At 34.4% G+C, this 25,847-nt stretch overlaps 1 protein-coding gene and 1 pseudogene across 1 annotated transcript in view; one reads left to right on the forward strand and one right to left on the reverse strand.

The window, feature by feature from the left end:
- SMC3 (structural maintenance of chromosomes 3) overlaps positions 1-25,847 on the reverse strand; it is a 33,513-nt gene that overhangs the window by 1,653 nt on the left and 6,013 nt on the right. The window contains exons 3-27 of the mRNA XM_024555636.3: positions 25,386-25,424; positions 23,892-23,959; positions 22,296-22,367; positions 21,059-21,138; positions 20,727-20,805; positions 18,609-18,726; positions 17,290-17,465; positions 16,712-16,792; positions 16,311-16,475; positions 15,653-15,774; positions 14,303-14,516; positions 10,783-10,886; positions 10,367-10,466; positions 9,818-9,978; positions 9,063-9,204; positions 7,440-7,590; positions 6,695-6,847; positions 4,813-4,964; positions 3,875-4,033; positions 3,198-3,305; positions 2,361-2,469; positions 1,354-1,601; positions 1,057-1,269; positions 506-697; positions 177-354 (exon numbers count right to left, since the gene is read on the reverse strand). Of these exons, the coding sequence (XP_024411404.2) occupies positions 177-354; positions 506-697; positions 1,057-1,269; positions 1,354-1,601; positions 2,361-2,469; positions 3,198-3,305; positions 3,875-4,033; positions 4,813-4,964; positions 6,695-6,847; positions 7,440-7,590; positions 9,063-9,204; positions 9,818-9,978; positions 10,367-10,466; positions 10,783-10,886; positions 14,303-14,516; positions 15,653-15,774; positions 16,311-16,475; positions 16,712-16,792; positions 17,290-17,465; positions 18,609-18,726; positions 20,727-20,805; positions 21,059-21,138; positions 22,296-22,367; positions 23,892-23,959; positions 25,386-25,424 (3,384 nt within the window). The remainder of the gene's footprint in view (positions 1-176; positions 355-505; positions 698-1,056; positions 1,270-1,353; positions 1,602-2,360; positions 2,470-3,197; positions 3,306-3,874; positions 4,034-4,812; positions 4,965-6,694; positions 6,848-7,439; positions 7,591-9,062; positions 9,205-9,817; positions 9,979-10,366; positions 10,467-10,782; positions 10,887-14,302; positions 14,517-15,652; positions 15,775-16,310; positions 16,476-16,711; positions 16,793-17,289; positions 17,466-18,608; positions 18,727-20,726; positions 20,806-21,058; positions 21,139-22,295; positions 22,368-23,891; positions 23,960-25,385; positions 25,425-25,847) is intronic.
- LOC128780666 (small ribosomal subunit protein bS21m pseudogene) lies at positions 11,741-12,149 on the forward strand (annotated as a pseudogene).

Raw genomic sequence — 25,847 nt, forward strand, 5'->3', positions numbered from 1 at the left:
TTTGCAAAGTAGTCTAATACTAAAATTTTAAAAACCTCTTAAAAGAGAAGTTTTATTTACTAAATACATACCCTGTCCAGTCCCCCCAAATATTTCATGCAACAAGAAATCACTATAAGAGGCAAGCTATCATTTTAAAGCACGTTCTCATTGCTAAGTACAAAACCAAACTGTACCTGATACAGCCTTTCTGTGCTGAGCATCCAGAGCCTGGTCAATCTCATCGAACAAGTAAAAAGGAGCTGGGTCACATTTCTGAATGGCAAAAATGAGAGCAAGAGCTACCAAAGACTTCTGTCCGCCTGAAAGCTGTTGCATTTCTCTCATTTCACCTTGTTTTCCTGTAAACGACACCTAAGAAAACATTTGAGTCAATATTCTAAGAGTAGAGTCACAATCACCTCTTCAAATTAGATTGCATACAATGCATCAATTTAGATTTGCAAAACATTCTACAAATTCGACATTGGAAATCATTGAGAAAAACTGATGTGAAGGTATTTACCCTAATTCCAACTCCGGTGAACTGGTCCACTGATGGGACACTACTCTGTGACCCAGAACCCCTCTCGCTTTCACCACTCCCTTCTCCTTCATCCTGAGACTGACTACCTTCCACATCTCCTTTCTTCATCACCAAAGTAGCTTTGCCACCAGGTACCAGCTTCTGGAATACTTCACTGAAGTTCTTGGACACCTTAAAACAAACACACACATATATACACACACATAAATAATAAGGCTGGGTGTCAATTTGAATATAAATTTTGCTTAGGTGGAATTATACATATTACTGCTTAAGACAAAGACAGATTGAGACTGCTTTAAAAGCAGTCTCAATTACTTTTTTAAGAACAAGAATAAGAGATGGGATACTTTTAAGAACTATATAAAACATTCTGGTTACTAGGTTAGCAACTTATATGCTGGATTTATTAACATGCATTAGATCCAACTATTAGTGGAAAAAAAGGTTTAAAATCTTTATAAACTAAACAGTGAACTGAATAATAGCTGAAACTTTTGTCTTGTGTGTCTACTACAAAGGAAACATACCTGTTTGAAAGTTAACTGAATGGCCTCATACTTTCGCAGTTCAAGTACATTCATCAGTTCCATGATTGATTTGTACCCCCTGTCCAACTCTTCTTGTCGCTTTATTAACTTTTCTTTTTGCTCAGAGAAATTTACAAACTGATCTAAAGCCTTTTTGTTTACATGACTGTATTTCTTCAATTCCGTGTTGCACTGTTCAAGTTTTCGAAACAACTATAAAGAGAAAAGATGTATACATAAATTCATATGCAAAAAAATTTGCAATGAGATTTCAAATTCAAAACCAGTAAGATTTACCTGTTTGAGGCTCAGTGTTTGGTATTTTTCAAAAGCTTCCTGGGGAAGTGATCCAAGTTCTCGAATTTTCTTCATACATTCTTCTTTCTTTTTCAGCAGCATGCCTTGTCGATTTGTCATCTTTTCTAGTTCTTTAGTATCATGATTTATAGCATCCATATGTTCTTTTTCCATATTTTTCCAGCGCTCCATACTCTTCTGAAGCTCCTTAATTCCAGCTTCTGTTTTGTCAATGGAATTGTCCAAATCTAAAATGGAGAAAACAACAAATTAGGCCCCAACGTGTATTTTACAGCCAGAGTGTTATTTGAACAAATGTTTTATTTTAATAATCAAATCTATCAAAATAGATAGGCTTTTTCAATGTCTCTTTAAATTTTACTATAAAAATTCATAAAACACTTAATTCAGGACAAAATTAGGAGTTTACACAAGAATCACAAGTATAGCTTTTCTTATTAATACTTATAAAAAACAAAAAAAATATTCTTCTCAGCAACTAGGAGATAAGAAACTTGATTCAGCTATTTCTTACTTTTGTCAACAAAATAATTTATGGTCTTAAAATTTTCACAAAAATTCAGGAAAACAAAGATTACTATTTTATAGTCAATACCCTAAACTCCATTCACTACAGATTGTTTATGATGATGGAAAACACAAAATCATTACTAGATGCTTTTGCCTATTAAGGTATTTCTTTTTGTAGTAAACAATGTATAAAATACATAAGCTAAATTTAATTAAATAGCTTTTAAAAAAAGATTTTATTTATTTATTTTTAGAGAGATGGGAAGGGAAGGAGAAAGAGAGAAAGAAACATCCACCAGTTGCTTCTCGCTTGCCCTCATCCAGGGACCTTGGGGGCAACCCAGGCATGAGCCCTGACTAGAAATCGAACTGGTAACCTTTTGGTTCACAAGTCGGTGCTCAATCCACTGAGACACACCAGCCAGGGGCTAAATTTAATTAATTATCTTAAAATTTTTTACTAAATAATAATTTACCTTCTGATCGTGCCATAGTATCTTTTACCCTTTTATTAATGGCTTCAAGTTCCGAGGTTGTAGCAGTAAGAACAGTACCCCCTTCTGTCTCTCTCAGTTCATTCAGTTCCTGCAACACAAAAGGAACTTATGAGCATTAAACCAGAAAATATTAATTTTGTTAGTTTCAAAATGTTGACTACCAACAGTTTCTACAGCTGTTATTTTAGAATAAACATTCAAGAAAACAAACAAACAAAACCATTTCATATAATTGGAAATACTTAAAGTATCATTGTGGGGGGGAGTAATAATATAATTACTAAAAAATTTCTCAGCATCTGCCTACTACTGATAAAATATTAATAACTTTTACTGAGTTCTTAGATTGTACCAGGATACTCATACAAAACAGTACTACCGTTACGTTTACTTAATTAACACAAAAGGAAACTGAAGCTTAGAAATATTAAATGATTTGCCCTGACTGGTATGGCTCAGTGGGCTGAGTGCCGGCCTATGAACCAAAAGGTCTCTGGTTTGATTCCTGGTCAGGGCACACTCCTGGGTGCAGGCCAGGCCCTGAGTTGGGGGTGTGCCAGAGGCAACTGATCTGTTTCTCTCTTTCTCCCTCCCTTCCCCCTCTCTAAAAAAAATTAATAAAATTTAAAAAAAAAGAAATATGAAATGATTTACACAAGATCATACACCAGGTGGCAGTGCTAGAATTCCAAGTCAAGGCAGGTGGTCAGACTACTAGTCTTTCTGTCCCCAAGGTCCATGCTCTTAGCCAAAGCCTCTCATATCCGCACTTTCCAAAAGTTATGATCATCAAGGAACTCTCGAAAAAGAACATACCTGTTCTACTTGGTCCAAGCGTTTTCTCAAATTCTCATTGAGATAAGTCTCTACACGAGTAATAATACCTTCTAATTTAATTCTTTCATTCAGCAACTGTCTGTTTTCCTAAAAGAAAAGAAAACTATTTGTCTACACAGGCATGTACATATCACCCACAGGAATGCTGTTAATTTGCTGTCATCTCCATCACTTGTTTTCAAATGAGCTGAAGTGGAGTTTTATAGCCTCCCACAAGCCCTATTCTCCATTTTCTCTCTTCAGAATGCTGTTTTTGTGCCTGGTTCTTTATATAAGCATGCTACCAAAAATGTTTTTCTTCTCCTGCTTTTTATTTTTTGGACTTAGTGTTGTTTTTATCTCAGTTTAAATAATAAAATGTTTAATCAAAACAACTTTAAATACATAAAGGTGGTCAGATCAATATGGCAAAGCTAACAATCCCAATCTTACTAATGATAAATGTGCATTAAGATAGAATAAAATGAAGATTTCTTGTATAATCCCAACATACACAAAATGGTTTAGAAAGACTTATTTATTCTTATGGCTATTTTAAGTCCAAGTGTCATTTTTACACTTTCTTAATAATCCTTCGCATTTCTTTATTAGCAAGAAAGACACTTTTCACAGTAGCTTGTTATCAACAAAAATTTTTTCCTGTCAGTTGTACTTGCCTGCTGAAGTTGACGAATTTCATCATTCAGTGCATCTACTCTCTTCTGGTCTTCCAGACTAAGTTGAGAGAGCAAATCAGTTCCCAGTTCTGCTTTCAATGATTCTCTGGTGGACTCCATAGCATGCAAACTTGCCTCCAAACTTTGTAAGCTACGTTGCTATAAGATGATTATTCATTTATTAATAAACGTATTAGTTACTGTATCACTTGTAATAGTGAAAAATTGGTAACAATCTATATTTGAGAGTAAAATGAGCTAAATAATGATATCAACTCAATTAACTACTAGGTATCATTAAATGTGATAATTAGAACTGTAGCAACAATATTCATAATGCAATACTATGGGACTGTGCAGAACACCGTATCTCATGACCAACCTATATAAAAATCTTCATACGTATTCGTAAGAACAAAAAATAGTTGCTAGAATATATACGGGTAGAAAATTATGGGTAATTTTTAAGGAAAAGAACCTTTTGTTTTAATATTACTGATTTACCAAATTAATAGTTTTTGTCAAATGGCTTCACATTTATAAGACCATTAAGTATTATCACTTGTAACAGCAATAACAGTTTGCTTTCTATTCATTTTAATACTCTGAACAAAATGCAATGAAATATTCACGTGACTCTATAAATAGTACTCTACAGACAAAAGTGCTTACTGACAAATTTACTACTATCAGACAGTACTATTTTGCCACCGTTCAAAATACCAATTTGTTTAATGAAGTTGAAAAGTCTGAATATGGGCTACGAAAGGAGACCATGGGTACCCTTGGGTATAAGTGTGATATAACAAATGCAGATATCCAAAAAAGTCTGGGGCTAAACAAAAATGGAACCATGAAATCCAAGGATAACCTATATAATACAGTCCACCCAATTCTCTATAATGAAAACATCTATAACAAAAGGCATACTTACGAACCTTCGGCATAAAGGTTTTCTCTGACTGCTGCCTCTTCTCTTTTAGCATCTTCATTTCTGATAATATGCTATCTCGAGACGCTTTAAATTTCCTTTGCTGGGTCTCTATCTGCTGCATTTGGTTCATCAACTGGTCAATTTCATTATTAATCCATATACAAGGCTAAGGAAAATTCTCCCAGTTCTTATAAACACATTTTGTATACCCCTCCTTTTCTCTACCCTTCAATAAAAGTTGTTTCCTCAAATTTATGGACCATAATAATGTTGAATTAAATGGTGTTCACCCCACCATTTCTCTTTCAAAATAATATATAACATTTATTATTTTGCTAATAGTTATACCAATCAATCAGCATTCTTGGGAAACCCTAGAAGAAGATAAATGAAATATAACAGCATTACTTCTAAAAATCTTTTCATTCAACAAATATGTACTATGTAATCTATTATGCTTAAAGCATTATGTATGGAAATTATGTATGAAGAGGCCTTGCCCAATGTGGAAGAATAATTTTACTTCACTGGATTCTCAAGTACAGGAAGGCATTTGGTCTATGCTGCCAATTTCCTCCTTTTCCCTAGTATTTGACCATGCTTAGAGCTAACATCTTGCTAAATTTGGGCAATTCTCAAAGTATGCTATGCAGATTCCTGCAAAGTCAAAACTAAGACTTTTTTTTATGTGGCTGCTATCACTGAAGGCAGATAAGCTAAAAACTTATACTTTTTAAAAAATGTCAATTTCAATTAAGAATATCCTAATGAAGTAGTAAAAATGATTCACTCTTTTCACTGCTAGAGTACCTAGAGTATTTTTCGCCCCTACAGTATTTTTAATGTCGTGTGATGTAATGTTAAGTACAGATAAAACACTTGTGCCTTATACCATGGCTGTCTTAAGAAAATGAAAAGGCACAACTATTTCAGTTATTAGCTGAACTAGCCACTCGTGTGTGTGTGTGTGTGTGATTTTTAGAGTATGTTTATATTAAAGCTGGGGACAGTGAAACAAGAAAGGACAGAAGCACCAACAAGAGAGTGCCTAGGAGGGGGCTGTGTTGGCGCTCTAGAAACATTACAGGAAAGTGAGCCAGGTGGGGCTGCGTAGACTCACTGAGAGGTAAAAGTCACAGAAACAGACGTGGGCCAAGGCGGGGCTGCTTTTAGCTCACTGAAAAGTCAGAGGAAAGGGGGCCTTGGAGACAAGTCCAGGGGTTTAGTCTGTGATGAGCTACCACTGCCCGTTGCTCCTGTGGTTGCAAGTCTTGTGTGTGGGGATCTTTAGAGTTTAGGAGATGCATGCCTGAGAGGGAAGAAAGGCATGGGAGTGCTGGGAAGAAGGGGTGGTGAACTAGCCACTCTTAGTAAAAACACCATTTTCATGGACTTTGATGGCCATTTCCTCCACTAATACTAAATCTGAACCAAATAACCTTGTGAGAGAAAAATCGAATGGACATTTTTAACCCTTAAATATTTAACTTCTATGCAGTATGTAGCATTCCCGATATCCGCCTTCCCCCACCTTTCTTCTGTGAAACACTACCCTGGTTTTCCTTCGACAATTTTCTGCCCAATCCTCCTCGATTCCCTTATAACCTTAAATTTTAGTGTTTCTTCAGTTCTTTTCTCTCAGTAGACTCAGTGCTATTAGCTATTTAACAGCAAAGCAAAGGATCAATGTTAAAATACTTTTTAGTTTTTTCTGCCTTCAGAAGTTAAAGAGACAAACAACATAAGCTTCTGTGCTTAAATAAAAGTCAAACACATGGAATTTTTTCCCACTGTGTATATGAGAAGACACACCTAACATGCAAAAGATTATATATTCCAACCAAAATGCAGTTCTTTCTACACAGTAGCACAAAATAAAAAGATATTTTCAATATTTCGGCGTAGGTTTTCATTGAGCTTTGCTTCAAGCTCACCTAGTTCTTCTTCTGCTTTTCTAACATCTTTTTGTAATTCAAGTCTAGACTTCCTTGTGTCATAATAACCTCCGGTTAGAGCACCCCGATGACTAACTTGGTCACCTACAAACAAAACAAAACAAAACAAAGGTAGCAATTCTTCATAACAACTTTACTCAATGATATACTGACTTATAATCAAACAACTAATCTACAGGCTTTACCTGTTTAATGAGAACTAAAAAAGAAAGAATTTAGCCCTGGCTGGTGTGGCTCGATGGATTGACAGCTGGCCTGTGAACCAAAAGGTCGCCAGTTCTATTCCTGGTCAGGGCACATGCCTGGGTTGTGGGCCAGGTCTTCAGTTGGGGGTGTGTGAGAGGGGACTGATCAATGTTTCTCTCACACATGGATGTTTCTCTCCCTCTCTTTCTCCCTCCTTTCCCCTCTCTCTAAAAAATAAATGAAATCTTTAAAAAAATCCAAAGTATTTTATTTTATGCAGTAAAAACACTGAAAAAGGGTTGATAGGCTTCACCAAAGAGCCAAAGGATTCCATGGTAAAAAAAAGTTTAAGAATCCCTGTTATAAAATGATTATACTGAAGTGTGGATCCTGTTTGGATTCTGATTTGAATAAAGCAACTAAAAAATAACTGGACATGAATTTTCAAATACTCCTAGAACTAAAATGGTAAATAAATTCCCTTACAAACCTTCCAGGGTAATGCAGTCCATCGTGAAAGCACGGGCCAGCTGGGTTGAAACTTCCATGCTACGACAAATAAGTGTTTTTCCAAATACATGTTTGAAGGCTTTGTCAAATCTGGGATTGTACCTCAATTTACTTATCATAGGAATAGCATCCTAAAAATGAATATTTTGTCAGCAAGCAAAGAGATCACAATACAATTAATTAAAACATGTTAGCACAAGTATGAATTACATCTTTATGAAACAGAAATAAACAAAACGCCTTTCTATTTTAAAACTGCTGGGTTTTATACTAAAAAAGTCAGAAAAATCATTCTACTGAAATATCCTGGAAATTGTGCTCAGGTAATTGTCTAGGTTTTCAATAGCAGAGCACAGTGATAAAGAGCTTAGTGAACAAGCTAACTTCCCTATATAACAGTATCTTTACTTACAAACTTGCAATAACAGCATCTTTCTTACAAAGTTAAGACTAGACAAATTAATAATGTGAAACACTTAGCATTAGCATCTATCACACAGAAGGACAAAATAAATGAAAACTAGTAGTATTTTCTCAAAACATTTTAATTTTATACCTATCTTAGATATTTAAGAAAATATTTTTTCAGATAAAATTAATTTCCCCCTTTTTTCCCCCTAAACTGTTAAAGCAGGATTTTTAGAATTTTTAAATTAGGAAATAAATCCTACTAAAGAAAGATGCAATTATATTAGGCTTAAATTAATAATTATAAAGAGAATACCAATATAATCAGCATGCAGGACAAGGAACAACACTGTAGAGATCCAGAAGCCGCCAGTGTGTCCCTTTCTAATCAGAGTGGTCACCTTCAAGAGACAGACCACTACTCTAATTTTTATGATAATCACTTCCTTGCACTTCTTTCTAGTTCTATAATCTAAGTTTAGTTTTGTTTAGTAAGTGTAAAGGGAACCACACTACATGAATTCTTCTGTGTCCTACTTCATTCACACAGCACATTTGTCACTCAATTCCTCCTCCTCCAAACAAAGCTGGGCCCTTTGAGCAGCTTATTAGATTCTCACTGTTCCTCTGAAATTATTGATTGTTTTCCTAAGGTTTCCGCTTTAACCTTAGGATAGTAAAATAGTTGCTACTACCATGAACATTCTGGAATTTAATACCTCAAAGTAAGTTGTTTTATTTTTTCCAAGAATGGTGTCTCAGAAATATTTTCAGTCCATTTAAAGGATACCAGATAGTAACAAAAGCAACATTATACTTTCAAGCCTATCACTTGTAGACATTTTAAATTTATAATCTGTTTAAAAAACTATATTCAGAAAACTTAAAAATATTCATTTTAAGTGACAGTTCCTCAGGGAATTCTCCAACTACCTAACCTTAATTTTGTCACCCCAGAATACATTCTCAAAGTATCCTGCATTTTTGTATTTTAACACTTTGCACATTTTCAATGATTTACTTCATGTTGTGGCTGTGGCCTCTGTCCTCCCCACCAAGCACGAACTGTGTTCCACGGGAAAAAAGGCATGTTTAGCTCACAGTCCATGTGAATCCTAATGTACAGTGCCTGTGCACTAAGAATGTATTAAACATTTAAAAAGTAACTGATTGAAAGAAAGACAGACCAACTCACATTGGTTTCAGGATAAGCAGTATCCCTTACATCTAACTTGTTAAGAGGCAGAAAAGTGACCTCTCCAGGAAGATTCATTTTATTAAACTCCATCAAAATCTTCGTGCTGACTTCGTCTGAATCAACAATATGATAAAATAACCTACATGTAAACAGAATAAGACACATTTTTATTGCTAGACTTTAAAGTGTTATAAACATTTAAACAAACAAATCACTTCCTTTCTGTGCAACCCAATTTATATGAGGGATGGGGAGAACTACTTAGAAAAATTCAAATGCAGGGCGAAATAAAAAGCCCCGAAAGGGGAAAGTTCTAGGTCTACAATCAGAAACAAATACTTGGCACCTATACATTTAATTAGGAAATTAAATAAGTAACTGAGGATACAAGAAGATAATGGGAGACGTATTGTATTAAAACTACAAAGAGCTACTTCTTAGGTTATTGTTATTCCCTCTTGCCTTTATTTTATTTTTTAAAGATAATGGACTGACATCTTTTTTTTTTTAAGATTTTATTTATTCACTTTTAGACAGAGGGGAAGGGAGGGAGACAGGAAGAGAAACATCAATGTGTGGTTGCCTCTTATGTTCCCCTACTGGGGACTTGGTCTGCAACCCAGACATGTGCCTTGACTGGAAATCGAACAAGCGACCCTTTGGTCACAGACTGGCACTCAATACACTGAGCCACACTAGCCAGGGCTCCCTCTTTCCTTTAAAAACTCAAGAGACCAAGCAAATGATCTCACCTGTTTCCAGCAGTGACTTCCACGCATGTGTAGAAAGCAGGCTCACATTCAAAGTTATTCATTACTATGCCATGATAACCATTTTGAACATGCTGGTTTATTCCTTTTCGACGAAAGTGGTCTAGCACTTTGTTTATGCTGTCTATTCCATTTAAAATGGCCTGTTTATAAGTGAAAAATATTAAAATAAGTTACCAATGGCTCTCTTGTTAGTAAAAAATAAACCCTTTATATATTTATTTAAAAATATGCCAGATAGTAAACTAAAAACACCCTTCCCCAAAACACTCCCCTGCCTTGAAATATCCCAATTACAAAATCTTATATTGTAGGTTCTGTTCTCTGACACTAGTATTACAAATGGGCTCTTCATCTAAAAATCAAAAGTGCTATCATTAATTACATACTTATACAATACCCATCACTTAAAGGACAAGTGATTTGCACTCTACTCTTATTACCCATGACCTACAGCTTGAAAGCTAATAAATTTTTGTACAATAGCAACTGACTCAATGTAAACTGAGGTATTGAAAAAAATATGCTCACCTTTCCTGTTGCCGCTCTAAGAAGCTGCTGTTTCTTTTCAAGGTCTTCTCTTTTAGCAGCAAGTGCTTGCTGTTCTGCATTCTCCTCTCTCCACAAGTAACTAACCAATAAAAATTAGACTGTCTTTAATTTCAAAAGGATACATGGAGAAACACAACAGCGCAGGAGGAGAGGATTGAATGTAAGGGGTGGGGGTGGATAGGGCAGAGGACAGTAATGGGGGAAAATGGGAACAACTTTAGTTGAACAACAATAAAAAAAAGTATTAAGAAGATACACTAACAGTAAATAATTTAGAGTACAATAATGAAATCAAACTTGAATAATAGTTAATTTATAACTTAAAGACTACTTAACAGCCAGTAATTAACATTTCTCAAAAAAAAAAATTAAGGTATATTTTAGTCTATACTAACTTTCTTTCACTTTGTAATTCATCTTTCTTATTTTTCACTTCATAGTATTTTCTGTCCAGTTCTTCTACTCGAGCTTTGACTTCATTAAGGTCCTGATCCAGTTTCTATGGAAACAAAAATAATTCAAATTTAAAATCCAATTTCATGCAAGCTAATCTAAAGTGACAGAAAGCAAATCAGTTGTTGTCAGGGGATGGGTGAGGGGGGCAGTAGGGGACAAAGGGAGGAATTAACACAGGGCACGGGAAACATTTGGAGGTGATCTTAATTGTGGTGACAGTTTCACAGGTATATATATGTATCAAAACTTAGCAAATGATACATTTTTAATATGTGCAAGTTATATGTCAATTATAGACATATAATACAGCTGTTAAAGAATCAAATTCCAATTTTTAAAAATTATCCTTAGATAAAAGAGCATATCATCAGAAAACATAAATCATAAAATTACTCTAGAAAATATTGCTAAAATGAATTTTTTTAATTAATAATCTAAACCTTACCACTTATATTATACATACTCCTTAATTTTAGGAGAAAAACATCCATTTGTAAAATCTCCAAACACTGCAGTGCATTCTTTTCATATTGTCTCCTCTGCACACAAACACTAGACCACAAGAGATTTAGGAGTATACTGAGAACCTAAAGGTTATTTTGCATAATGTAATCAGCACTCTAAAATCATATCTATCCCATATAAAGGAGAGACTTCACCTTCACAAGTGGTCATTTTGATACCCTAAGGTATGACTGAAATGTTGGAAAATAAGGAACTTGAAGTTTGAGAAGGAATAAATAAACCTCTCATTGGAGGATCTTGGTTTATCACCAGGCTCTTCCAAAAAAAAAAAAGTTTGATGTTTCCATGAACCCAAAACAAAATGCATTTTTTTTTTTTCAGGAAAGGACAAGCAGGCATTGCAGTTAAAACTATACTGTCTAGGGACTTTGTGTCAGCTGGATCCCCAGGACCCAGGGTCCTGTGGAGTGAAGATTAATTTCAAGGTCATGGCAAAACATAGGAAGTTCATTGCCAGAAGTGTGATGGTGCAGGAAGGGAATGTGGAAGGTGCATACAGGACCCTAAACAGAATCCTCACCATGGATGGGCTCACTGATGAGGACATCAAGCGGCACCAATGCTGACAGTGGAAAAGCTATGAAACCTGTCGGAGGATCTACACGTGGGAATGACTCACAAGATCAACTTTCTGATGCAAAAGAACTAGGCAGATCCAAGGCAGGGCTGATGAGGCCTGTGAACAGTAAGCTCTGTAGGAAAACCCCTATCCACCAGTTGTGCCTCCACGTCTTTTCTTTCTGCAACCCCATTCTCTTTTACCATTTTTTGCAGTAAACTCAACCACGTATATTGTAACAAAAACTATACTGTCTACCTAGATAAACCCGCATTTTCCATTCCCTCCATCCAAACCAAAGTCCAAAGCACACTGCACTTTCAAGGCTAGTAGGCTACTGTCTATTACACCCAGTTACTGTTCCTCCTAGTTGAGTTGTTTATGGTTACAGAGCCAGTTCTGTTTGCTTCCAACTGTTATTATTATATTTTTGGCTAACTGTGATTACATTAAATACTAACTGAGAATAATGAGTACCAAGAATTATTTCTTTAAAAACTTGATTTATGCCCTGGCTAGTGTGGCTCAGTGGTTGAGTGCCAGCCTATGAATCAAAGGGCCGCCAGTTCGATTCCAGGTCTAGGGCACATGCCTCGGTTGCAGGACCGGTCCCCGGTGGGGGGCGCACAACAGGCAACCACACATTGATGTTTCTCTCCCTCTCCTTCTCTCTCCCTTCCCCTCTCTAAAAAAATAAACAAACAAAATCTTAAAAAAAAAACAAAAACGAACTTGATTTACTTTTGGACACATTCAAAGGTAAGTCAGTAAAAATTAAATTAAATGGGCAAATCAACTTTAAAAGAGTGGGGAAAAATAATTATATAATCTGTAGTACATACATGTATATATCAATATATAATACGCACTTTATCAAAGCAACTCAATACATTAAGCCACAAAGAAGTCATTCATTTATATACCTCACTATAAAGTATATAATATGTCAACTATAACCAGAAAAAAAATCACAAAAAATTAAGGAACTGGTCTAGATTAAAGAGGATAACAGATACATAACAACTAAATGCAACATATGATCCTAGATTAAACCCTAAATTAAACTGTTTTCATCCAACTTTAAGAAAAACTATACCTGTATATGTGGCTGGCTCATTAACAAGAAAGACCCTTGGGAACTCCAATTACGATTCATCTAAAAAAACAAATATAGCCCTGGCTGGTGTAGCTCAGTGGATTGAGCGTGGACTGCAAATCAAAGGGTCACTGGCTAGATTCCCAGTTGGGACACATGCCTGGGTTGCGGGCCAGGTCCCCACGGGGACCACGCAAGAGGCAACCATACATTGATATTTCTCTCCCTTTCTTTCTCCCTCCTTTCCCCTCTCTCTAGAAATAAGTAAAATCTTTAAAAAACAAACAAACAAACAAACAAAACACACACCTTGGGCTCTACCTACTTCAAAAGACTGGTACACTCTGGTGGAGGATGTTGATAATGGAGGGGCTATGCATATGTGGGGAATATAGGAAATCTCTATACGCTTCTCTCAATTTTGCTATGAACCCAAAACTATTCTAAAAAAATGAAGTCTAATGAAAAAAAAAATTGTCACATAAGCATACACTTATCTATTTAAAATAAAATACTTAAAAGATATAAATGTATGTGCTTTTATATGTATATATAGTACACAAGCATATTATATATGTAGTATATACATGTATTAAGATTGTATGTTTTAGTGGCTTTTTTGAAAAGCCAACCACATCAACTGGTACAGATCTTATGTGGTATGAGGGTTCCCTCTGGGTATGCACTGACACACACACACACCGTCCCTACCCTGTACCCATCCTATACACTCCCTTCGCATCACTCCATCATTCTCCCATCACCTGTACTATCAGCCGCACATATCACTTAGGAAAGCATTTTTCTCCCTCTCTCATTTCAAATTATGAGAGATCTTTCTTCTTCTGAAAGTGACTTTATCTTCTACTTTAACTTTTAAGGAAATGCTAGCTAACTATGCATAGTAAATGTTTAGTTCATTTAGAAAATGTCATAAAATCACCATTGCTTTAACCTACAAAAAATACATTCTGCAGTAAGTTATTAAATTGACAGAAAATTACTATAATGTTTTAGATTTGTATGATGCTAAATTTAAGGGTAGTTCAGATATATACTATCAATTCATAAAAATGTACTTCAAAATATACTCAGCCTACATGGACACTCACTGGTAAAAGAGAACTACCATATGTATAACGTTAAACTTGTGCTGGTTTCTTCTGAATGAGTACTTGTATATTTTAAGATTAGCATGGAAACTGTTAAAACAAATAGGTAAAACTACACACTTATCTCTATGAAAATATTTTTACAAAACAGTTGTAAAAGTTCTTACATTATACTGCTCCAAATTTTTCTCTTTATTTGCCTCAGTGTCCTCCAAATCTTTATGTATAGCAGCAATCTGTCTTTTTTTATCATTAATAGCTTGATCTAAAGACTTGAGTTCCTTTTTAATCCACTTATCCCTTTCTTCTTTTGATGTAAACTGGCTTCCTCGACCCTGCTTTGCATAAAGATCCGTTCTTTCCTGGGTAGCTTGGGCCAATCTACACAAGACAGAAGAGAATGGATTGAAAAATAGAACAGGAAATAACCAGGTTCAATTGCAATCAACACATCAAAAGTATGCAGAAACCACAGCCATTTAAAAAATTCCATTAAAGAAGGTATTAAGTATAAAATCACAGTTAAAGTCAGGTATAACATAAACTAGCCCACACCCTAAGGATTTTAGACAGAAAATGTCTTTACTCCAAGTTTGTGTTAGTTGGTAAATCTAGACAGTTCTAGTATCCCATCTCAGGAAATGCTCCAACTAGCCCTGACTGGTGTGGCTCAGTGGTTGGGCGCCTTCCTGGAAAGCGAAAGGTTACAGGTTTGATTCTGGTCAGGACACATGCCTTGGGTTGTGGGTTTGGTCCCTGGTTGGGGAGCACAGGAGAGGCAACAAATTGATGTTTTTCTCTCACATCAATGTTTCCATCCCTCCCCCTCTATCTTTACAAAATGCTCCAACTATATTTAACTGTACAAACATCTCAACCCTTTATAATAAAAGACACTATAAAGGTTAAAAGGCAAGAAAAAATATTCATAACACACAGAACAAATATTAACATAAAACAACTCTATAAAAAAGAAAAAAAAATTAAAAATGGGCAAATGATATAAACAGGCATTTTACTAAAATGAATATAAATGGCATAAAAACATGATAATAAACTAACTCATAAAATCAGCAAACACTGGCAAGTCCAATCTACAGATAGACACTAAAATGTCTACATGTTAAAAGAGCATTGAGTGAAAAAAGAAAGTAGCAGAATGAAACATCCAGTAAGATGTTATTGGGGTGAAAAAAACAAATATCATGAATGTTTTTAAAAGACCAACAATATCTAGCTATGTTATCTTAAATAAGTTATTTAACCTATCAGAGCCGCAAGTTTGTCAAATTTAAAGTGGGGACAGTGTGGATCCCTTAGGGCCTTTGAGTAGAAAAAATGTAGGCAATATGCATACAGCAATGCTTGGCCCACAGTATTTGTTTAACATTGGCTATTACTTTGTAATGAGCATTTAACTTCTGCCCTTAATACTGTGCCTTCTTAACCCATAACTGTTTAGTTTCTATAGAAAAACTAGGTAGAAAGGTAAAAGTGTTGTGAAAAAAATCCCAGACCTAGCAATTCCTCGCTCTTCTTTTTCTTTTACACTGTTGAATTTAGGTTCTGTTTCTGCCAGTTCTTTCTGCTTTTCTTCTATTTTTTCAAGCAGCTTCTGCCTCTCTTTTAATAAGCGTTTCTGTAAATAAAGCAAGATAAGTAAAAATACAATCTGCTTAAAATTTTTTTATTTAATTTGTAAGTCTAGCATAAAATGTTTTCTCATGGCCCTGGCTGGTGTGGCTCAATGAATTGAGTGCTGGCCTGCAAAATGAAAGGTTGACAGTTCAATTCCCAGTCAGGGCACATGCCATGGTTGCTAGCCAGGTCCCCAGTTGGGGCATGAGAGACACCAATCACATATTGATGTTTCTCTACTTCTCTTTGTCCCTCCCTTCCCCTCTCTCTAAAAAAGTAAATAAAATCTTAAAAAATAAAAAATAAAATGTTTTCTCATGAAAAAATTCATGAGAAAACTTATCCTGTGACATAAAACTAATTTTTAAATGTAAGAAGCAAAGAGATAGTACTGAATTGCTACATGAGTGCAAATTATTTTAATGTGCCAAATTTTTATAAAAACTCAAGCATATGCCATCACAGAAAGGACTATCTTAGTTCTGCAATTCCTACTCACCTGAACATTTGTTTTTCATTTTTAGCATTTTAACTCACCCTTTGTTCACTATTGCCTGCCAATTCATCTTGTAAATCCTTTGCTTTAAGCTCCAACTTAGTCCTCTGCTTAATTTGTTCTTGTCTTTCGGCACTGAGCTGCTCCTTTTCCTCTTTCATAGCTGAAATTTTTGTTTTCAGTTCTCTAACTTGGCGCTCAATATCCTATTCAAAAGTTTCGAACACAAATAAAGTCAGGCAATTAAAAGTACAACAGCAGAATTATATAAAACCATTAGTTTTGTCCCCTCTTTTTCTTTCATTTATACTTTCGGTTCTCTATGTTTCCAATACTCAATCCTAGTCACACCCCACTTCAAGTTACCATTCCTAATTCTGGTACAAAGTGTTTACTATGGTCAAAAAATAGGAGTTAGCCTAAGCTTAGTTTGTAATCTTACTTCCATTTTATCTCTTGCATCCTGCTGGGCATCTCTTAATTGTCTGGATTTTTCTCCACTAGTTTCTCGTTTAGCAGAAAGCTGAAAATAAATAAATAAATAGATAGATAGATAGCAAGCAAGCTATGGTTTCTAATCCATTTTGTTTAATATTTCATAACATCTACCTAGTAAAATTTTTAGATATCTGTTTTCTTTAAATAAAAAATTCTTAGTTTTTAAGCATTACCTAAAACAAATTTTTGTACAACATGTCAGCAATAGTAATTAAAAAATACATTTTAAAAAGCTAAGAAAAAAGTCACAAGAAGCATTAAAGGTGGCTTCCTTTGATCCTGGTCTGTGTGACACCTGATGGTATTTCAGATACAACCACAGCAAGGCCAACAAGGGCCTACATATTTTTCTTGAAATAAAATGAAAAAACAAATTTGCTAACTAGTAAGTTCATAAAGGGGTTTTCAATTTAAGTTTCTATTTAAAAATAATTTAACTTAAAAGTATAAATATAGCATGAGCTTAGCACATTCATAATAATAAATTAATCTGAATTTGAGTGGCAAAAGTAAATATTTTACCTCATCAAGTTTAGCACGAGTCTCGTTAAGTTCCTGGTTATAAATGGTATATTCCAGGGCTCTTCTCATTTTATCCCACTTCTGATATTGAGCTAGTTCTTCCTTTTCTTCTTCTAAGGTATGTAATCTCTCTTCAATGTATTTTAACAACTCATTGATTTTTTCCCGTTTGCCCTCTTTAAAATAAAAAAATGAGGGAAGAGTTGAATAAACTTTTATATAATATCACTTCTCAAACATGCCATGAGTTAATCTTAAGAACTACAGTATTATTTCTTTGATATTATATGGTGACCAGATTTAAGATAATAAAATGACATTTAATATGCTTTATTAAGCAACAGAGACATACTGACAATTTTTTAAAAGATTTATTTATTTTTAGAGAGAGGGGAAGGGAAAGAGAAAGAGAGAAACACTGACATGCGAAGGAAACATCTATAGGTTGCCTCTCTCATGCCTCCCACCAGGGACCTAGCCCACAACCTAGGCATGTGCCTTGGCAGGGAATTGAACTGATAACCCTTCGGTTCGCAGGCCAGCACTCAACCCACTGAGCCACACCAGCCATAGCACAACTGATTCTAAATATGTGTGGTAAGGGTCTCAGTTTAAGCTTCCTTTAAAAGCCAGTGAGCCTTCCCACAACACTAAAAAACAAACAAAAAAACCCTACTAACATCACTGATGCCGCTGATTCTCAATTTTACAATAATGGCATTATCTGCAGCTGCCATATATTGAATGCACTTGTGGTATTACTTTGCTCCTCTATATTACTTTGCTCCTCTACAGAGAGATCAAGTCAAAAGTCATAATGTCAGTTAATTATTAGCAGATTTTGAATCCAGGATTGTTTGACTCTCAGCTATGACAGGGCACAGTACCTGAAAAGTCAAGTAGGGTTTCCAGGATAAATGTACTACTGAAGAGTCTAAGTTCAAAGTTTTACATTTACTTGTTCCTGAACAACTTTTTTTGTTTGTTTTTGAGGAATACATCCAAATCTGTTATCCTCATACACAATGAGGACAATAACGGCACAAAGTAGCTGACCTAAAAAGGCGTTATTATCTCACAGTAAAAACTCTTTATTCAAAGAAATAAATTACTGGAAATCTCAAACCTTAAACTGCTTAAAACTAATTTTTGCTCCATTCATAGACAAATTTGATAATTTGTCTATGTTCTATGTTCCAGAACATAGACAAAATATCATACAATATACTCCTGAGAACAGACGTAACTCCTTTCCACTATAACATAAAGCAAAGTAATTCACAGCAAAAAGAAGTAAGGTAGAATCACATTTATTTTACCCGTTTCTTTCATTAAAGAGATGCTTTCTTCTTTTCGTTCATCATACACTCTAGTTCCAGCTACTTCTCGTAATAGCTTCAGTCTCTGAGAATCTGGTGCTGTTGCCATCTGATTGATCTAAAATTTTCAGAGAAAAATAATTATAGCACTAGAGACTATTCTTTAAGAACTGTACCTTAAAAGAGTATTCACGTAATTTGAGTATGAGTTTGCTAATGCAATCTTATAGTACATACAGGGGTGGGCAAAGTAAGTTTGCAGTTGTTTATATGGAAAATAATACAGTAATAAAAAATACCAACATAAACTGTGTTTTTCGTACTCACAACTACAAACTTACCTTTGCCCACCCCTGTATACCTACATACTTGTATTTCCTTTTACTTAAATGAAATTTACCAAACAAAAATCCAAATAGAATTGATACATTCATAGGACTAATTTATGTATAAAACTCTCCAAATCACAAATGACAGAGGAATATCACACCACCATTTTTTCTTAGTCAATATGACATAAAACATGAGACTCATTCTAAAAGAACAGAAGGGGAAACTATCACTCACTATACATTTTTTAAAAAGCTATAAATTATACTATTAGAAGTATAATAAAAATGGCATGCTTAAATATAAAGATAACTGTCTCACAGAGTAGTATGCATTAAATAAAATAAGCCAAAAAATCTTTAAAATCTCATTTACAAATATATGGCAAAAAAATACAAAGAGTGGTACAATCTACCTGTCATGCAACTTTATATAACAAGCATGAGTTTCACATATTCATAAAAATAAAATTAAAAATGTACTATTACTGCATTAAAAAAATCAAGTGACAGTTACATTAACACTTTTACATAAAAGAGCCAGCTCTGAGCTGAGAAAAATTGATCAAAAAGTATATATAACAACAAAAAAAATCACCCTTCAGATTGTTATCCTTGGGCACACCAATTAAGCATGTTCATTCATTATATTTACTCACTTAAAAATATTTAATGAATGATTACAATATATATGCCATTCAGCTGGTCATTGGGAAAAGAACAGTGAGCAGAACAGAACAGGTCTTGCCCTCATGGAGCTTACACGCTAGTGGAAAAAGAAAAGAAATAAGCATACCATCACAGTAAAATACAACTGCTGAGAAGAAAAATAACACAGTAAGAAAGTAAAGCATATAGAGTAGGAGTGAAGGCAATGCTTTTGTAGATGAGGAAGTCATGGGTGGCTTATATGAAATCAGAGACGAACAGAAATTAAAATGATGTAAAGGGGCCCATGTTGTATGTGTGCAGAGGAAAACTCAGATAATTGCTGTGTCAAACCACCCTCTTTTTTAAAGTTTCTCTTACATAGATGATCTTTGCAAACATCTGTTCTTCTGGTATCACATTTCCCAAAGGTGAAACATGAAACTCTTCCTAATCACTTCTTCTAAATGCTAACTTTCCAACACATATCTAAAAGCGCCTCCAATATGATATAAGAAATGGACATTTGTAAAGAATTTTCCTCTATTCCAAACACATACTACAGAAAACTTTAGGACATTACAGGTACATTCTAAGAAAAATAAATTATCTTAAATACAGATTAAAGTATATGAGGAAATAGAACAATCAGCTAAAGTGCATGCAAACTAAAAACTATTAAGAATATAATCTCTCTAAAAAAATAATACATAGCATTAGGGTGGATTTCTAGTTATGTAAGCCTTTTAGCATTTTAATTCTGTTGAGAAAGTAATTTTTTCAAATGTGATTTTTATAGAATTTCTACAGTATTCCTAAATTATGATTATCATGAGTTTCACAAACCAAAAACGTCTTCCAGTACAATGCACGTTAGTACTACTGATGCAGGTCACTAAAGAAAGATGATCCACTTAAATAACTCTGCTGAAATACTTCCCTCCCATTATGTGATGGACCTATTTTGTATTTTGTTGCCACATAAAGGGTAATACTAACTTCACTATAAAAGAAATCAATGAAAACAAGAATAAGATACATTTTTGCTTCAACATAACCACTAGAATCAATAAACCAATTCTTCATTCAATGAATATACTCAGAAAGCATTTTCTATTAAAAAAGGATAATTTTTTTTTACCTTTCCTTGCTTAACAATATAATAAGGATTACTTCGAGAAAAACCAGCACTTTCAAGGAGATTCATCACATCATTTTTCCTATTGATAAAGATTGAAAAATACAGATAAATAACAATCCAACAATAACCAAAAACATGAGTACACTAACTTTTGGGCTAAGGAGCATGAAGGAGAGCAGAACAGTCATTAAATCATCTGTTTCATCTGCCTCAGAGAATCTTCTGATTCTTATGTTCATGCTCTAAATACTGATTTGTTAAACATGAGGCAAAAGGGTAAATTTTTTTTACTGTTTTGTAAAGAAATTACAAATGTAAAGCAAAATGCTTACGTGACCATCTTCTTGTCTAAGAAATATTGATCCTTTTTGGCACCAATAACTCTTCGAAGTGAAACTTCCTCTTTGTCAATCTAAGAAAAAAGTGTAAAAGCCCTAAGTTAATTTAATAGTAAAAGTGAAGCCTGGTCATGTAGCTCAGTTGGTTAGAGAGCATCGTCCTGATATGCCAAGGTTGTGGGTTTGATCCCTGGTCAGGGCAGACATGAATGCATAAACAGACAGTAAATCAATGTTCTCTTTCTCCCTTCCTCTCTCTCTAAAATCAATTAAAAAAAAAACACAAAAAAACTGTTGTAAGTCCTGGTTGGTGTGGCTCAGTGGATTGAGTGCTGGCCTGCAAACCAAAGGGTGGCTGGGTTGATTCCCAGTCAGGGCACATGCCTGGGTCATGGGTTACGTCCCCAGTAGGGGGCGCATGAGAGGTAACCCCACATTGATGTTTCCCTCTTACTCTCCCTTCCACTCTCTAAAAATAAGTAAATAAATAAATAATTAAATAAAATCTTTTTAAAAACCCAACACCATAAAAATAGTAAAAATGAAAAACTTTTTAGTTAATACAGTAATTTTAGAATCCCTACCCATAACAATTATTTTGAAATGTCAATCTCATTAAAAGCATGTTATGAATACTTAATTCTTATGACATTTTTCACAACAGTGTGCACATTCCCATTTATTTACAAGAATGTTCATTATAATTTTAAGACAAAATAAGTACGTAAACTGCATCACTGTTTTCACATAAACTAAATTATAATAGCTTAAGTAAATAAAGCTGTAAATACGGGTTTTTAAAAAATTTTTGTTATTCAATTACAGTTGTATGCCTTTTCTCCATATCCCTCCACCCCACCCCAGCCGATTCCACCTCCCTCCCCCACCTCCACCCTCCCCCTTGATTTTGTCCATGTATCCTTTATAGTAGGTTCCTGTAAATAAAGGTTTTAAAGCAGGGTTGTCAAACTCATCATCAGCCTCGCAGATGCCTTCAGAGGGCCAAATGTAATTTTAGGACTGTATAAATGTAACTACTCCTTAACTAGGGGCAAGGAGCTTGGCACTGCAGCCAGGTAGAAACAAGGTGCTGGACCAGATAAAACAAGCTGGAGGACTGGATTCGGCCCGAGGGCCTTGTGTTTGCCACCTGTGTTTTAAAGCATGGAAAAAAAGTAAGATGTGACAATAAAATTCTCAACATTACTAAAAAGAAAAAGCAGTTACTCACTGGCAACCGGTTATCCGAATTGTCAAAAATAATCTCCACAAAAGCAGAAATAACACGAGGACCAGTACCTTCCTAAAACATGAGATAAATAAATTTTTAATTTAAGTGGTGTTTTCAAATTCTTTAAATACATTTAAAGTTTTGTACATGGTAACAAGCCTGATTCAATGGAAAAAATTTTCTATCAAACTAGTATATATCCTTCTTGCCAAAACAGCACGGGCACTGGATTAGGATAAAATACTTTTCAACCAAAAGGCTTCAGATTCTGAATGAGAATAATACAAGAGATGTCAAAGTTAGGTCCTTATTAGAGCACAAGACCCCACAGACACTAAATTCTACCTATTTGCTAATTCTAAAACACTTTATGGCTTGTCTTTTATAGACTCATCTTAATCCTAGAGATGAACCCTAAAATCATATAACTATTGGAACTATTTTTGTAAACATTTAATTGACAGTCTATGTAGTTTGAAATCGGCTAAGAAAACACATATTTAACACATGTCACATTTAGATCAATTTATGACCCAACCACTTGCATACCAAGTCCAGGTAATTTCCAGATTCTGGACACTGTTATTATGTGGTGGTTCAATATAATGGAGAATATCTAAAAAGATTATTCTTTTAATGCCAATCTGAGGAATCTAAACAGAATTAGCCCTGATTACTGAACTAAAAATTCAAATTTTGGTGGGGGGGCAGGGGGTGTAAGACGGGAGATAATGGTTAAAAAAAAATCCTAGGTGTGAAAGACATTATTAAGATATATGGATGAATCTTGCTTTCTGGTCTTTAAATTAATTATAAGCCACATTCAAACCAGAAAGGTAAATTACATTATTTTATTATAGTCTTTTGTAACTTTTATCCTAAAATTACATTATTCATAATGAAAAATTGTAATAATTTTCTTTATACTGTTCTTCTTTCATACTGGAAAATAATGTTACCTTTCAAGTAAAAATATGGCTAAAAATAACTTGTCTGTTGCTTAGTTTGCAATGGTTGCCTCTCTACACTACCACTTAACTTCTGGTTCTGCGTCTAAAAGTTCCTAATCCCCAATTTCAAACTCTTCTTTCCCCTCAGCAAACCTTCTTCTAGAGCCTTACCAGACAATACCCTTAATCAAAAATTTATATTTATATGGAAGATATAGCAATCTATATGAAAAATCCTACAATTTTATTGTATAAAATTAGGGATTTATTCTGCATTAATATAACATTAAAATTTACAGCAGAATAACACACTTAAAAGACTATATTCTATTCACAAAGAATATGAAAATAGAACAAATGATTTGTTTATCAGGACTTACAATGTATTTTTTAAAATATACACAGCTGACCCTTGAACAACATGGGTTTGAACTGTGAGGGTCCACTTACATGCGTTTTTTCTTCAATGACCTGCACATTCAAACCCACATTGTTCAAGGATCTACTGGCAGTTGGGATCCACATACTCAGAGGGCCCACTATAGTTACATGCAGATTTTCAACTGAAGGCAGTGGAAGCTCCTGTCCCTCAAGCTGTTCAAAGGTCAACTTAATATCAATAATGTCTTAAAGCAGTCTCACTCACATGCAATAGAGCCAATCGCTGTTCTGGACGAAGATGACTAAACTCGTCACTGAGAACAAATTGAATTGCTAGAAATACAAAAACATAACTATTAGTACTGTCAAAAGCAATGCTAATAAAGTGGATTACCCACTTCATGCAGACAAAAGCTATGCAGAAAATCTGCCTGTACTTCAGACTAATCAGCTAGAAAATGACATAAGAAAAATGTTAAGAAGCTTGCAATGAAACATTTAAGGTAAGAAAATAAAAAGATAACACAAAGGTACAGGTAGAGAGAAGCAAAGCTGAGGTCTCCCTCTTAAAGTATTCACTGACTGGTTAACATTTGCTTTTACCTACTAGACATAAATGACATATATTATTTATTAACAAAATAAGATATATTCCTACAATATCCTTAATTGGACACTTTGTCAAAGAAATAGACCTAAGTAAACAAGATAGGGAAATGTTTCAGACTTCTACATTCTACTCAACTGCTTGCAATGCCCTTACCTCCAGTAAGGAGGAGCCATTTCTACTCCTAGACCACCCTGACCTAGAAATGGAACTCTTTACCCAGCTGTTCTGTTCCCAATCCACCTAAGAGACCTTTGACGTTCTAAGAGTGGGTGTGTGTGCATGAATGGGGTGAAGGTGAGGATCAGTTGTCTATTATAATCACCTTGGGGCAGGGAGATGAATTCAAACTGCTATGAAATACTTCTGTAATGTCACTGTCTCACTATCCCCAAATTACAATCCGATAGGATACAGAGTACCCTTTAAATCTATGAGCACAAACAGTGTCAAGAGAACCTTTGCTCTTTTAAACCCCCCTTTTCCTCAAACACTACTCAACTAAGAGGTTCAAAATTTTTTCAACTCACTCCTTGTACAGTCCAATTCTGTTAACACGGTTTTTTCTCCCCAGAAGATGTTAACAGAGGCATAACAGAGGCCTTACCTCTGTTAACAGAGCAACAGAAGTGTACTTAAATGCATTTTAGCTTTAGAGATAATTTTGAAAGCACTATCTACTATCTTCAAATTGACAATAAGTCTTTGTTGAGTCTATAGTTTTTACATTCCTCCATCCTTTGTAAAAACAATAATTGGTTTAGAAAACATTTTAAAAAGAGGAAACAGAAAGATAAGCCATTTTCCCCAAACAATATTACCTATTCTACTGTATACAGATCTATAAATATTATTATTTATACATATGCATTTATAACACATATACTTCACTCAAGTTTAAAAAGCACTTCCACATGTGTTCTCTCACGTGACTCTCACAACCCATCTCAGACCGGCAGGGCAAACATCTCTGTTCTTACAGTGGAGAACTCAGACCCTTACACTCCAATCTCTACACTCAACTACAACCCTGTATGAAGAAGTATTTCTTGAGTTTCAAGCATATATAATCTCTGAAGACAAATTTTTTAAATAAATTATCTTAAGATACCTAGGTCTTAATATATTTGGAATTCAAAATACAATACCTACCATAAAAAAAGTTACTTTTTCCAGATCCATTTCTGCCCACTATAAAATTTCAAAAAGTACATGTTATTTTGTATAAAAACCAATATAATTAAAACTTTACTCAAAGTATTAGAAAATTTATAAATCTAAGTTTCTAGCAAAACATCTTAGTATTTGATATTAAATACAACAGAACAGTGAACAAAAAAATCAATAAACAAAACAGCTTCAACTACCAAATGAGTGCAATTTTTATATAGACTTCAGATTTTTTTTAAAGACATTCATTTCATTGTTGATTCTTTTGCTCTTTCCCAATACTTTAAAATTAATAAAAATAAATGTACTACGTGGCTTTCATAAGTTATAACCATTACAATGAACATTAATTCTATCTTAATTATATATAATAAAGCATTTTTTAACAATGTAAAGATTCATGTATTTATTGCTGACATTTAATAGTACTTAAAGAATCATTTC

Source organism: Desmodus rotundus, chromosome 4 (assembly GCF_022682495.2).
Source record: "Desmodus rotundus isolate HL8 chromosome 4, HLdesRot8A.1, whole genome shotgun sequence".
Classification (NCBI taxonomy): Eukaryota; Metazoa; Chordata; class Mammalia; order Chiroptera; family Phyllostomidae; genus Desmodus; species Desmodus rotundus.